Raw genomic sequence first — 15754 nt, forward strand, 5'->3', positions numbered from 1 at the left:
ATAGTTATAGATAGTACACTGCATAATGAAACAATCCCTAGTAAGCTAGTGTTTTCAGTGTGGACTGACTGTATTATTTGGCATTATTAGTCTGGTTTTGTGCACAACTTTCTATCCAATCTGGGAGAGAGCGCGAGGACGTCTCATGTCATGCAGGTTAAGGTAGCCTATACAAGACAGATGTATATTTCAAAAAAATCTATTGGTAGCTGATTAGTATGCTGTTGCATCTAATATTTATTTTACAATCTGCAATGGTTGAATTTCCAACTGTAATTACTGTAATTACATTATTGCCACGAGCCAGCAGTCTAAATATTACAGAGTATAGCTTTGTGAAATGTTAAGCCTGTCATTGATTTGATAGGCATGCAGCTACATAGACCTTGCGGAGATCCAGAGAAACTGCGGCATGCCAGTGGTTGTGAAGCTGATAACACTATATAAAGGTCGTTGCTAGTCTAATCAGAGTCAGTCCTGTTGTTCTACCCCTCCCTCCCTTCCCCGCAGTACGATATCTCCTCTTAATAATCTCCTGCTTATGCCCTCCTGATTCTGAGAATACACCAATGGGATTTTGGGAAAACCAGGGAATTTATTGAATGTTGCAACCCTACACTCTAGTCTAGTTTCCCTTTATTTGGATTTGGACCATAATACCTATTTGTTTTTATTAAGGGCAATTAATTCATTGTTATTCATTACTTTTTCTTTTTAATGTTTATCTGAACTCAGCGCCAACATTGTCACACCCTGATCTGTTTCACCTGTCTTTGTGCTTGTATCCACCCCCTCCAGGTGTTGCCCATTTTCCCCATTATGTGTATTTATACCTGTGTTCTCTGTTTGTCTGTTGCCAGTTTGTCTTGTCTCGTCAAGCCTACCAGCGGTTTCCCGTACTCCTGTTTTCTCTCTAGTCCATGTTTTCTTTTTTCCCCGGTTTTGACCATTCTGCCTGCCCTGACCCTGAGCCTGCCTGCCGTTCTGTACCTTTCGGACTCTGCTCTAGATTACTGACCTCTGCCTGCCCTTGACCTATCGTTTGCCTGCCCCCTGTTTTTGTAATAAATGTTTGTTACTTGAACTGTCTGCATCTGGGTCTTATCATGAGGTCTGATAAACATAAACCTAAATCATGTCAAGAATTGAAACACGACCACTTTTGAATGGTGTCTCTGAGCTCAGAGGAGGCAGAAAATGCTCTGTCATCAGTTATATGAAATGGAGCTAAATGTATCATATTTATTTTACAGTTATAGGAAATTATAGTAAGTCATTTATAATTTGATTGTTACTATATTTAGAAAGCATTTCAGTCATTTCAAGCCCTATTCCCACACTTTTGATGAATAGGGAAAAAATCATATATGGTTTTTAATATTTTAATAATATTTGTACTATATACTTGAGCTTGTCCTCAAAATCCAGTACACCTCAGCAATTTATATTACCTTTTTACCAAAAAGGTGAGTGCCAGACCATTCTAGAACTATGCAGCATTACTAGTTATTGTTTATGGCCATCTCATGAGAAATAATTACTTTTGGGTATGTCTATATAAATGGAAATAAAAGTTTTGTATTATCCTTCAATTTAATTGGCTAAATCTAATGTATTTAATATGCTAACTTTTTAGCAGGTGGCTAATTATAATGCTTGTTAGAATAACCATCATCTCCTTACCTCTCCGATCATGCCGTTCCAACTGCCTCTGACCAGCTTGCCGTGCTTCCCGTTGGTGACCAGGTAGAGGTCGTATGAGAATTTGGTGGTGCGGGACAGCTTCTTCAGGATGTCTATGCAGAAACCCTTACAGCACAGTTTGGTGTAGGGCTCAGTATGACCTACAATACTGGGGAGACAGAGGACAAAATAATACAAAGCCTTCAACAGTAGCAATTTATCACTTCTACTGTGACCTGGGTTAACACTAGAAGAGCTAACCCAGCAAACCAAAATTGGTTCTGTGAAAGTTACCAGAACATTCATTAGGTTGCGGCAACTGTTCTCATAAAACAAAAACTGTCCAGTCGTGCTGATGATTCAAGAATGTTTGTATAAAACATTTGCCCGATGTTGCAAGAACATTCCTAGAACGCATTTAATCTCTTCTTTAAAGGTTCTCAGAATGTTTTTTAGGTTGTGGGAACAATCTGGTGAGAACATTGTGGGGCCATAAGAAAAGATATGTTCCCAAAACACAAAATCTGTCCAGTTGTGCAGATAATTCTGTGTTTCTTTTAGGATAAAAAAAATACAAAATATGCTCAGTTGTGATAACATGCATAAAATGTTTAACCTGCTTAGGATAGGGGGCATATTTTCACGGCCGGATAAAAAACGTACCCGATTTAATCTGGTTATTACTCCTGCCCAGAAACTAGAATATGCATATACTTATTAGATATGGATAGAAAACACCCTAAAGTTTCTAAAACTGTTTGAATGGTGTCTGTGAGTATAACAGAACTCATATGGCAGGCAAAAACCTGAGAGATTCCTTTACAGGAAGTGGCCTGTCTGACCATTTATTGGCTTTCTTTGACATCTCTTTCCAAAACAAAGGATCTCTGCGGTAACGTGACACTTCCCACGGCTCCAATAGGCTCTCAGAGCCCGGGAAAAAGCTGAATGTCGTCATTCCAGCCCCAGGCTGAAACACATTATCGCCTTTGTCAAGTGGCCGATCAGTAGACAATGGGCATTAGGCGCGTGCACTGGTCGCCCCCGTCTTTCTTTTTTTTCCTCTATTTAGCTAAACGCATATTCCCGGTCGGAATATTATCGCTTTTTTACGAGATAAATTGCATAAAAATTGATTTTAAACAGCGGTTGACATGCTTCGAAGTACGGTAATGGAATATTTTGACATTTTTTGTCACGAAATGCGCCATGCTCGTGACCCTTATTTACCATTTCGGATAGTGTCGTGAACGCACGAACAAAACGCCGCTGTTTGGATATAACGATGGATTATTTGGGACCAAGCCAACATTTGTTATTGAAGTAGAAGTCCTGGGAGTGCATTCTGAAGAAGAACAGGAAAGGTAATAACATTTTTGTTATAGTAAATCTGATTTTGGTGAAGGCTAAACTTGCTGGATGTCTAAATAGCTAGCCCGTGATGGCTGGGCTATGTACTTAGAATATTGCAAAATGTGCTTTCACCAAAAAGCTATTTTAAAATCGGACATATCGAGTGCATAGAGGAGTTCTGTATCTATAATTCTTAAAATAATTGATATGCTGTTTGTGAACGTTTATCGTGAGTAATTTAGTAAATTGTTAGTAAATTCCCCGGAAGTTTGCGGGGGGTATGCTAGTTCTGAATGTCACATGCTAATGTAAAAAGCTGGTTTTTGATATAAATATGAACTTGATTGAACAAAACATGCATGTATTGTATAACATAATGTCCTAGGTGTGTCATCTGATGAAGATCATCAAAGGTTAATGCTGCATTTAGCTGTCTTCTGGGTTTTTGTGACATTATATGCTAGCTTGAAAAATGGGTGTCTGATTATTTCTGGCTGGGTACTCTGCTGACATAATCTAATGTTTTGCTTTCGTTGTAAAGCCTTTTTGAAATCGGACAGTGTGGTTAGATTAACGAGAGTCTTGTCTTTAAATAGCTGTAAAATAGTCTTATGTTTGAGAAATTGAAGTAATAGCATTTCTAAGGTATTTGAAAATCGCGCCACAGGATTCAACTGGCTGTTACGTAGGTGGGACGATTTGGTGCCACCTGCCCTAGAGAGGTTAACAGGAATTTAAGCTTTCTACCTGGGAAATGTTCTTGTTATATACAACCTCATGCTAATCGAATTAGCCAACGTTAGCTCAACCGTCCCGTGGACGTGACACCGATCCCGAAGAAGTTTTAACACTTATTTTTCTTAAAACTGCATTGTTGGTTAAGGGCTTGTAAGTAAAAATTTCATTGTAAGGTCTACAACAAAAATGTCAAAGATTTGATTTGATTTGATATTTATTGGACCGTTAGAATGTTGGAGTCAAAATGACTAGGTTTGGCTTGAATGGGTTCCCTCTAGGCCAAGGTTTCTAGTGTTAAGGCCAATACAAAGGCAGTCTAATTATTTCCTAGATCTGAAAGGAACAGCTATGATTGAATCAAGAATGCAGACAACAAAAATATTGTTGTGAAATGTAATTAATCTGTTACCATTGCAGCTTGTTATTGATTGAGACAGACAGGTGTGAGTTGATTAATATAAAGGTGGCCATTTGTCGCTCATCCAGGGTTATTAATCGGTGGAGAAATGTTATTGGCTGAGAGTTTTTGGGGATATTCACAAGTCTTCACCTGATTCATATTCTTATTGAATAGCGACTACAGAGCTCCTGTACATGGATTGGCTGTGAATGGAAGAGATGAGTGACCAATGGCATGTCATAATGATTCGATAATGCATGGGGATGAATTAGGAACTCAGCTAATGTGGCCATTTTCAATCAAGGTAGTCGATGCACCAATTCCCCCCATCAGGTTACAAACAGTAATAACATCTATTCTCGTTTCATAAAGGCCCATCGTTAACTTCATGCTCCTGGAGCAATAGAGCAAGAGGCTCCAGCTTATATGGCAAACATCTCATTAGCATGATTTCCTAAAGGAGATGTAGGAGGAAGAAACATACCAGAAGAAGGTGGAGGAGGGAGAGTGACAGAGAGAAACAGAATGGTATAAAAAGGCCTCCTTGATGTGTGCCCAGGAGCTGATGTCAGGAGTGGGGTTGCGGGGAGAACTGGAGGGACTGGGACTGGGCGGCTCCACAGGCCTGCACATTATGTCATGGCTGCGACAGATGGACGGACAGCTGGGGCTGACCAAAACAAATCTGACACAAATTAATCACAAACAAACAAAGGCAGGAGTGAAACACAATGCTGGATTATTTGCTGCCTGGCTAATGGCGGGCTCATCCATGGCAGATAACCAGCCTACATACTCAATCCTGTAGACCTTGCACCATTACCAATGTCTTTGGGGCTCAGGCATTGCTCTGTCTCTTTATCTCGACCCCCCCCCCCCTTCCCTGCCCTGGGCGAAACGATTTGACCTAAACCTCAATGCAACACACACATCCTTATGCTAAACCATGGTAACGAAGTGTACACCAGCATGGGGCCCACTACATGTGGAGCGGCTGGAATGACCCTGACAAAGTAGCTTTACCTGTATACACAACCACTGTAATGATCTACAGAGATAGAGAGAGAGAGAGAGAGAGAGAGAGAGAGAGAGAGAGAGAGAATCCAAGGGAACTAAATGGGCAGCACTAGCTGTGCATATCAAGTGGAGGAAGCTGACGCTGGTATAATCTATTCCTCTAAATTATCAACAGGATTACCAAGAACGTGATTAGGAAAATGTCCTCCAGTTTCACGCTAACTGGATTATGGGAGCGTCGTTGGAATATGTGGGAAAACATAGTGACGTCATTATCAAGTTGGAGACTTCAACAGGGTTCAAATTAAACATTGACTCTTGGGGGTGCCAAACGTCTCTTAGGGGCACACAATGTCTCTAGGAGGCACACAACGTTGACATATTTGACTTTTTTCAAGGGACCACATTGATATTGCAGCAGTTCGAGGATGTTAGAAACCTCCAGTATAGAGCGAAGGAGAAAACAGACAGTCAGAAAGAGGAGGGGCTCATTCCATAGCTCACTGACAGTGGCACATAGGGAGGGGCGGTGTGGGGGACCAAGTGAACCATGATGAGATGCAGAGAGCACTAATGACACATCACCCTTAACCTCCCTCAGACCTTCAGACTAATGGAGTGTGCCCTCAGCCCTCAGACACAGGGAAGAGGAGGAGGGCGAGGGGCAATGAGACGCGCAGACAGCCGATGGAGGCGCAGAGCTGCAGCCGCAACAAAAGGAAACAAATGAAGTGTTTGGAGGAAACGAGCGGGTGGTGTGAGACATCGCAGAGTAAACAGACAGGTCCCAACATCCCCTGTCTCACCAGCTGCTAGGGATCACCGCTGGGAGGTTAAGTGGGCTTCTGACTGCATCCAAACAGGTTTGGGAATATAAGAGAATGTGTGTGTGTGTGTGTGTGTGTGTGTGTGTGTGTGTGTGTGTGTGTGTGTGTGTGTGTGTGCGCATGTGTGTTCACGTGTTTGTGTGTTTGATACAAATGTTTGTGTGTTGTTGTCACCACATAAACAATTATTTGTGTAAATAGGTATCTGCTTGTTGTCTGAAGGAAATCCAAAGGCACTGTTGTTTTGGGTCCCTATATCCAGCAGGAATCCCTTGAAACATTCACCTTTGAAACAAACTTAATTGGACTACGGTGCTGTGCATTGTTCCTGCCAATGTGTGGCTCGGAGGGGGCTCACCCATTGCTGAACCCAGTCTCAGTTTTAATCAAATCAACCTATTATCATCTCGCTCTCATTAGGCAAAGTTGTTATATGATTACATCATCGTCTAACGTCAACGCTACTGTTCACCTAGGGATCACCAGCAATGGCAAGAGGCTAATGCGCTAACGTGTGGTCACTGTAAGGGTCTGTAACAAGCTAGTGAAGTGAAAAACGTTACAAAGAGCTTTACAGAAGAATAGGACTTGTCTCTCTGGACAACCTGACACATAAGGAGGAGTTATATCAGTCTGACCACAGTGGAGCAGAGTGAACAGAGTGACTGTTTGTTTTGTCTCTTCAAGGAGGAATAAGCGTGTCTCTATGCAAAGCCGCACAGATGGTCCGGTACGCAGGCTTCCTCGTTTCTCTCGTCTTGGAACAGAGGGCCCAGAAATACTCCCGCCTGACGGATGGATCGTGGCGCTAGCACCCAGCTCGGACGAGTCGAGTAGGTGTGAGTTATGGGCGGTACGTGCCTCGGCGGGAGTCTTGGGGCATGGAAGCGGTTTCTGAGAGAGGCCGCTGATGGCCCTTAATAAATGAGAATGCCAGGTCTTCTTGCTCCCTGTCCTGCCGGCCAGGAAATATGACTGGCGGCCAAGATAAAAAAAACACCACAGCCCTGGGGTCCATTATTAGCATCAGCCCCCAGGGCTGGTCTTTAGTGGCATGGCTGTTGGTGTTTTAACATTATCAATCATTGGACCTCTATCTCAACCCACTAACTGCATCATTTAGTTGCTTACTTGGGTTAGCCAATTTCTCCAATATGAACTCAAGGAAAATGTTTCCTTGTTCAACATGGCAAACTGCAATCTAAGTCAACACAAAACACACTAGAACTATGCAGATTATAATAATGGGGTGTTTTGGTCAGTGCAAGCTAAAAAAAGATCTGGTCTGCTTCCCAAGCAGATTTTCACTGAATTGAGCTCATCCCGTCTTCTCATTAACAACCATTGTCAGTAATGGATAATGTTTCCTTTCCCCATATCCATTCACTAATGAACATCACTATCAGTCTCTAGGTGTCCAGGATTGATGAGGCGGCCTAATCGGCCCATCTAATTGATATCCCAGCAAGCAGCACATATATTTCCCTTATTGGGTCACACTGTGATTACTGTGATGTCGCACTCTGGCTGTCTGCTTTAATGAAGATCTCACCCCATTGTATGATAAGGACTCATGGCTGGGCTAATGGTAGGGGAAGACACTGTTCATCCTCTTCACACCTAATGGCACTGTCCAAGTTACAGTCCAAATGAATCAACCACAGCATGTTCTACATGTTGGAGCGTATGTGGGATTGTAACACCAATGGGTTAGTATGGTGGTATTAATATGGTGTCTGTAGTAGTTCTTAGCTCAGTTTACGTTCAACAAGTAGTGGTGACCCGTCATTCAGGGAAGGTGGGGGAGAGCCCCACCTGATTTGAGCCCCACCTGTTCAGCTAAATAATGTGTTGCCTGTTTTGCATGTTATTTTGGGATCAATATGTGTCACTACGGGACACTATGTTACTGCAAAATCTACAGGGAGAGATCGAAAATTCAAACCCCATTGGGTGCTGTAATATTAGAAGTGCCCATCCAAGAAGGCTCAAGGTCATTGGCCACAGATAAAATTATGTCAAATCACATTATATCTACAATAGCTTTGATTGGACTCATCATGTCAACATCATACTTTCAAAATCTTAGCTAGCAAGCTAGCCAAGCAGTCATCATCATGAATTACGTCAACAATCTACTGGCAAATTATTTTCATTCCTTGTCATATGAAGAAAAATTATAGATAAAACGTATCGGTGCTGATCGGCCATTGGACATAAACGTTACACAACAAGTTGGAAATCGCAAATTCAACAATGAGTGGTTTGGAAGAAATCAGTGGATAACTGCAAGCATTGCAAAGCAATCACTAGCCTGCTATTCAGTGGAGTGGGTGTGTGGTCCAAGTCTGAGTTTAAGGGTCTCTTTTCCAAGCTTAAAAGGATAAACACTCACATGCCATGAGCCAGAAAAGGCTGAATACATTGGTCATGCTGGGAACTCTGAAAAAACCGAGCTCCGACTGGGAAAATACGTTTTGAACGGTCATCCAACTCGGAACTCCGGCCTCTTTCTAGAGCTCTGACCTGAAGATCACTGACTTCATGATTTGACCTTATTTATTTCCGAGTTCCCAATTGTCTTGAAAGGACCATAAATCCAGAGAATGCCAGACTTTGATGACAAAGTTTGATTACAAAATTTGCCCACAAAGATTCCTGTTCAAGTGAGCACAGCACAAGTTGAGTCTAAAATGTATTGTATGCTGCTGCATAAATGCTGTAATATGCCAGGGAGATATGTATTATGTAGCTAAGAAAGTAATACTAAGTGTATGTTGTGAAGTAATCTGTTAGTAGCCCATGTGCCTCACCCTAATAATTTGGCCCCTTTCCCCATCATAACTTAGCCAACTGTTCTGACTTAGTGATGCACATGTAGCCTATAGCCTGTTTTAGAGAAATGTAATAATTGAATATTGTAAGAGCTTTCATTGTCTGCTTATATGCCCCCTTTATTTATCCTATGGTTCTGACTTGGTATACAGGGAGAATACTGTAAGAACGACCCATGTTCTGAATTCTGTCACTGTACATTTCAAAAGTGGTGAACAAATAGTTATATTGACTATGTCCATCCTAGATCGCTCATTGTTGTCTTAATCGAAATTACCAATTGCCTCTTATCAGCTTGTGCCATAGTTTGTACATCTCAATTGTCAGTAGAAACCACATTTGTTTAAGCAAGTCAGCCATATCAGTTATGTTTTTTTTAAAAGGCAGTAAACGAGGCTGAATGAACTGTTTCGCTGCCAGACAAGGCTCCGCTGATAGCCAGGTGTAGCGGTGGTAAGGATTCACTGCATGGTGCTGAACAGCTTTATGCAAGCCCTAATGCCACTCTAAATAATGGCACTTTAATAATGTCTACATATCTTACATTACTCATATCACATGTATATACTGTATTGAGACCCAATCACTGGACACTTTAATAAATGGATCACTAGTCACTTTAAATAATGTCACTTTAAATAATGCCACTAATAATGTTTACATATCTTACATTACTCATATCACATGTATATACTGTATTTTATATCATCTACTGCACCTTGCCTACGCTGCTCGGCCATCGCTCATCCATATATGTATATGTATATATTCTCATTCACCCCTTTAGATTTATGTGTATTAGGTAGTTGTTGGGGAATTATTAGATTACATGTTAGATATTACTGCACTGTTGGAACTAGAAGCACAAGTATTTTGCTACACTCGCATTAACATCTGCTAACCATGTGTATGTGACCAATAACATTTGATTTGATTTGAACAGATTTGGGGCACTGTTTGTCACCGTTATAGTGCAATTAATGTATTATTTAGTGTTGTTTTGTGTTGTGTAGTGGCTTTGCTGGCATGCATCTAAAAATGTTTTTCGGAGTTTGCCCCACCAAGATATACATGCTAAAATCGTCACTGACAACAGGTAATGGTTAGTGAAACAGGATAATGGATGTACATGACCATAGTAGTACACAACACTTTTATGCTCTGTTTCATCCTTCTCATCAGAAAACGTTTGGCGTCATTAATATCAGAGAAGACCAAAAGGTTTCAAGGAATATTGTTCCACTCACGTCTCTGTCTTGTTGGACTGGCGGCGGCAGGGCACAGTGTTGCTGACACAGGTCCCAGTCATGGGGTCGACAGCCTCCACTATGACAAAGGGACGTTCCTCCAGTGTGGCCACAGTCAAGTGTCTGTTATCTGATACGGGCTCCAGATAGGTGCCATAGCGAGGCCACACCGGGTATCTCATCTGCAGGATCCCCATCTCATAGTTCCCCACCTGGAAGAGGAGAGAGAGAAGAGAAAATAACAGGCATGAGTCATACTTTAGCTTATCGGTATTCAAACCTGCAATACAATCACATCTCAAACTACTCCTCAGAGATTTGTGTCTGATTTTCATGCAGCCGTGTGGGAAATGCCAGGATAGATTATGTCGAGGAAATGTTATTTCCAGGTCTGCATTTTTTGTTATCAATTTTCCTGTGTATTTTATTATAGAAAAAAACTAAATACATTTTACTGTTGAATGCTAAGTGATGGATTCTCTCATTTCCACAAGGAAAACATACAGTCGATCAAATATATATCAGGATGCAGAAAGACAAGATCTTTGCCCATTTTAAATAGACCTCAACAATCCTGAGGCACACACAGAGGAGTTGCACCACCTGCGACGTCTCCTTGCACTAAGTTAGAGAAGTTTGTCTAGTCTCACTCTGAACATCTGTACTTAAGCTGTGAGGATCAGCCGGTCACAGAGGACCAAACTCTTTATCTGTTGTTTCCTCCATTACCAAACCCAGTTGTCCATCTCAGTGGTGATGAAGTAGTTCAGTATGCTGAACAGCACTTCTCTGCTTCATTGCAGTGACTCAGAAAAAAAGTGATCACACGCAGTAATTAAACTGTGGCTTTCACAGAGCCCAAAGCAATAACACTTCTATTATTGTTCTCTATGGTTTTATGTGTTGAGAATGAGGTTGTAAACTTTTACATAGTGATGATGATTTAACCGTTCTTAATGGCACACATATTGTGCCTTTAATCAGTGAAGTTCCATAATTAAGAGTTGTTTAAGGTTAAACAAAGAGTCGAATAAGTATTCTCTCCAGACTGTTTTGGTGTTAATTGTTTTTTATGCCTCCTAATTATTACGGAGCTACATTAAAATGGATCGTGAACTGTGTTGATAATTGTATTCATTGTTTCTGTGTTTGCACATAGAGCATAATGATCAACTTTTAGGTTACTGTCAATATACTGGTGGATTGTCACATGTATCAGCAACAAAAGGCTACAGGGTAAAATCACATTAACAACATGTTTGTGTTCAATCAACTACCTCTACAATGGCAGAATACTGGTCAATAACTTTTTAGAATGTATGGATTGCATTGCCATCTTTAATTCATGTCAGGGGTCACTGAAAGGATGCTTGGAGGAGTCACTACAGACACCCTGGTTCGAATCCAGGCTGTATCACAGCCGTCTAAGGCACTGCATCTCAGTGCTAGAGGAGTCACTGCAGACACCCTGGTTCGAATCCAGATTGTATCACAGCGGTCTAAGGCACTGCATCTCAGTGCTAGAGGCGTCACTACAGACACCCTGGTTCAAATCCAGGCTGTATCACAACCGGCTGTGCTTGGTAGTCCCATAGGATGGCGCACAATTGGCCCAGCATTGTCCAGATTTGGTCAGTGTAGGCCGCCATTGAAAATAAGATTTTGTTCTTAACTGACTTGCCTAGTTAAATAAAGGTTACATTTAACAAAAAAATACATTATTTTACAGCAGTCAAAGACTGCATAATTCTGCTTACTTTGGAAAATGATTGGCTGTCCTAAACGTTTTATCAGGAGGTCAACCTGTACCACTGACAAATGCCTTTGCTTCATAATAATCTCTCCTACTAATACTGGAAGGTATCTGATTATTGCAGTCATTATTGTCAGATGTCACTAAGGACAACAAAATACAACCATTAGAATATCCTCTGTTTTACTGGTATGCTTAGTTATTCCTGTCTCTCCTGCCGGACTATTGATTAATCCTCTTGTTTTCCTTTCTCACAGTTTATGGGCCTTGTCAATGGATCACAATGGTAAACGAGAGCGTAAGAGTGTCCCCTCACTCTTTTTACTGGCTTTACAGAGCCAAACCTCTTTGTTTGTGTTAAAGAACATACTTGTCAGTTTGCCTTTGTAACATATTGGAGATGAGAGAGGAAACCAAGATCTCAAATACCTATAGCCTGTCTGGATCCCCAGACTTCTTCTCCTCCTCTTCTTCTTCTTCTTGTTCTTTTCTTCTTATCCTTCTCTTCTTCTTCTTCTTCTCTTCTTCTCCTCCTCTTCTTCTCCTTCTTTTCTCCTGTTCTTTTCCGCTTCTCCTTCTCCTTCTCTTCTCCTCCTGCTCCTCTTCTTCTTCTTCTCCTTCTCTTCTCCTCCCCTTCTTCTTCTTCTTCTTCTCCTCTTCTTCTCCTTCTCTTCTTCTCCTTCTCTTCTTCTCCTCTTCTTCTCCTCTCCTCTTCTTTTCCGCTTCTCCTTCTTCTTCTCTTCTTCTCCTCCTCTTCTTCTCCTTCTCTTCTTCTTCTTCTTCTTCTTTTCTTCTCCTTCTCTTCTTCTCCTTATTTTCTCATTCTCTTCTTCTTCTTCTCTTCTTCTTCTTCTCTTCTTCTCCTCCTATTCTTCTCCTTCTCTTCTCCTTCTCTTCTTCTCCTCCTCTCCTTCTCTTCGTCTTCTTCTTCTTCTCTCATCTCTTCTTCTTCTTCTTCTCCTTTTCTTCTTCTTCTCCTCTTCTCCTCCTCCTTCCCTTCGTCTTCTTCTTCTTCTCTTCATCTCTTCTTCTTCTGCTCTTTTTCTTCTTCTCCTCTTCTTCTCCTTCTCTTCTTCTTCTCTTCTTCTCCTCTTCTCCATCTCCTTCTCTTCGTCTTCTCTTCTTCATCTCCTTCTCTTCTTCTCCTCTTCTCCATCTCCTTCTCTTCTCCTTCTCTTCTTCTTCTCTTCTTCTCCTCTTCTCCATCTCCTTCTCTTCTTCTTCTCTTCTTCTCCTCTTCTCCATCTCCTTCTCTTCTTCTTCTCTTCTTCATCTCCTTCTCTTCGTCTTCTTCTTCTTCATCTCCTCCTCTTCTTCTCCTTCTCTTCTTCTTCTCTTCTTCTCCTTCTCTTCTTCTTCTTCTTCTCTTCTTCTCCTTCTCTTCTTCCCCTTCTCTTCTCCTTCACTTCTTCTTCTTCTTCTTCTTTTCTTTTCCTTGTCTTCTCCTTGTCTTCTCCTTTTCTTCTTCTTCTCTTCTTCTCCTTCTCTTCTTCTCCTTCTCTTCTTCTTCTCTTCTTCTCCTTCTTCTTCTTCTCTTCCCTTCTCCTTCTCTTCCTCTTCCTCTTATCTTCTTTTCTTATTCTCCTCCTCTTCTCCTCTTTTCTTATTCTCCTTCTCTTCTTCTTTGAGCCTCAATTCGTTGGGGCATGGACTCTACAAGGTGTCGAAAGCGTTCCATAGGGATTCTTGCCCATGTTGACTCCAATGCTTAGTTAGCTTGATGTCCTTTCGGTGGTGGATCATTCCTGATACACATGGGAAACTGTTGAGCGTGAAAAACCCAGCAGCGTTGCAGTTCTTGATACATACCTGCTGCGCCTGGCACCTACTACCATACCCTGTCAAAGGCTCTTCAATATTTTGTCTTGTCCATTCACCCTCTGAATGGCACACATACACAATCCATGTCTCAATTGTCTCAAGGGTAAAAAAGTATTATTTAACCTGTCTCCTCCCCTTCATCTACACTGATTGAAGTGGATTTAACAAGTGACATCAATAAGGGATCATATCTTTCACCTGGATTCACCTGGTTGGTCTATGTCATGGAAAGAGCAGGTGTTCCTAATGTTTTATACACTCAGTGTAAGTTTGCCTCATTGATCTGCAATTGATCTGCAATGAGCTGAGCTGTGGGGGGTTGTTTCCGAGATGGCTGAACATAATGCGATGAGTGGCTGGGACTTCTAGTAGAAATGACAAAAGCAATCAGAAGGAGAGATTGATTCTAAGCTCTTGGTGAAAAGACACAAGTAGTTTATCAGCTGTAAGAGGAAAAGAGAGCGTAAGAGTGTCCCCTCACTCTTTTTACTGGCTTTACAGAGCCAAACCTCTTTGTTTGTGTCAAAGAACAGACTTGTCAGTTTGCCTTTGTAACATATTGGAGATGAGAGAGGAAGCCAAGATCTCAAATACCTATAGCCTGAGCTTGGATAGTACTTGGAGTGAGCAATGTTCCTAATGATTTGGTATTTTTGGTATTTTATTATGATCCCCATTAGCTGTTGTCAAATCCAGAAACATACTTTAAGGCTCAGACTGGCTAAAATTAAGGAAAGATAAAGACTTCTTCTCCTTGTCTTCTTCTTCTCTTCTTCTCTTCTCCACCTCTTCCTCTTCTCTTCTTCACCTTCTCTTCTTTTCTTTCTCTTCTTTTCCTTCTCTTCTTCTTTGAGCCTCAATTCGTTGGGGCATGGACTCTACAAGGTGTCGAAAGCGTTCCATAGGGATTCTGGCCCATGTTGACTCCAATGCGTCCCACAGTTGTGTCAAGTTAGCTGGATGTCCTTTCGGTGGTGGATCATTCCTGATACACATGGGAAACTGTTGAGCGTGAAAAACCCAGCAGTGTTGCAGTTCTTGACACACTCAAACCAGTGCGCCTGGCACCTACTACCATACCCTGTTCAAAGGCACTTCAATATTTTGTCTTGTCCATTCACCCTCTGAATGGCACACATACACAATCCATGTCTCAATTGTCTCAAGGGTAAAAAAGTATTATTTAACCTGTCTCCTCCCCTTCATCTACACTGATTGAAGTGGATAAATAAGTGACATTAATAAGGGATGATAGCTTTCACCCGGATTCACCTGGTCAGTCTATGTCATGGAAAGAGCAGGTGTTCCTAATGTTTTGTACACTCAGTGTAAGTTTGCCTCATTGATCTGCAATGAATGAGCATGTTTTCTTGTTATTCTTTTGAAGTAACACTTCAGGTAATTTTTTGAGTAGCTCAGATATTTCCAGTAACAGAGTTTAAAGAGGAGTCTTTTAGATCACGTCCAGCAGTAAGTTTGTTGACTTCTCAACCTCAAAGTGGACTCACTACACTACAACAGCTACGTTCATTTTCTGTTGTATTTTTAATTGCAACCTTTCCATTGGCACAAGCTGTCAATAGGCTAATACTCTCTCTCTCTCTCTGACCAACCACACGTCTGATAGCCTTCAGTACAGCCTGCTGTCAGACCCTCCAAATTACAGAGGCATAGGCCTCAGTTACAATAACATACCTGAAATTAATAGGAACCAACCTTGAGAGAACATCGATGGCATGTAAAAAGCTGGAGAAGGCCTGGAGCTGTTTACCCAGAGATGTGGTTTGGCACAACATGCTCTGACACACATCAACCTCCATTCAACCACTGACTGCATTTAAGGAAGAAAACTAACCTCCACCTCCCTTCAGTGTCTACTCCCTACTGGGAACCTCCTGACAATATCAACCGTCAATAAGAAGGGCGTTACAGGTAGAGGGAAGGTGTGTTGTGAAGGTGGGATGAATATGTGAGACAAGGTTCCGTTCGCTAAGAGTCGGTGGCTCTGAGGTAGTGAAACGCTAGGCAGGCTCATTTGAATAGCTGGTGTTTGTAGAGAGATCAGTCAGACGTGTAATCA

General features: G+C 41.6%; 1 protein-coding gene across 3 annotated transcripts in view; it reads right to left on the reverse strand.

Moving 5' to 3' along the window:
* LOC115202479 (glutamate receptor ionotropic, NMDA 2C) overlaps positions 1 to 15754 on the reverse strand; it is a 73995-nt gene that overhangs the window by 9816 nt on the left and 48425 nt on the right. For all 3 annotated transcript variants that reach the window (XM_029766643.1, XM_029766650.1, XM_029766634.1), the window contains 2 exons: positions 10101 to 10312; positions 1684 to 1852 (listed from right to left, as the gene is read on the reverse strand). In XM_029766643.1, coding sequence (XP_029622503.1) covers positions 1684 to 1852; positions 10101 to 10312 — 381 coding nt within the window. The remainder of the gene's footprint in view (positions 1 to 1683; positions 1853 to 10100; positions 10313 to 15754) is intronic.

This window comes from Salmo trutta, chromosome 1, assembly GCF_901001165.1.
Source record: "Salmo trutta chromosome 1, fSalTru1.1, whole genome shotgun sequence".
Classification (NCBI taxonomy): domain Eukaryota; kingdom Metazoa; phylum Chordata; class Actinopteri; order Salmoniformes; family Salmonidae; genus Salmo; species Salmo trutta.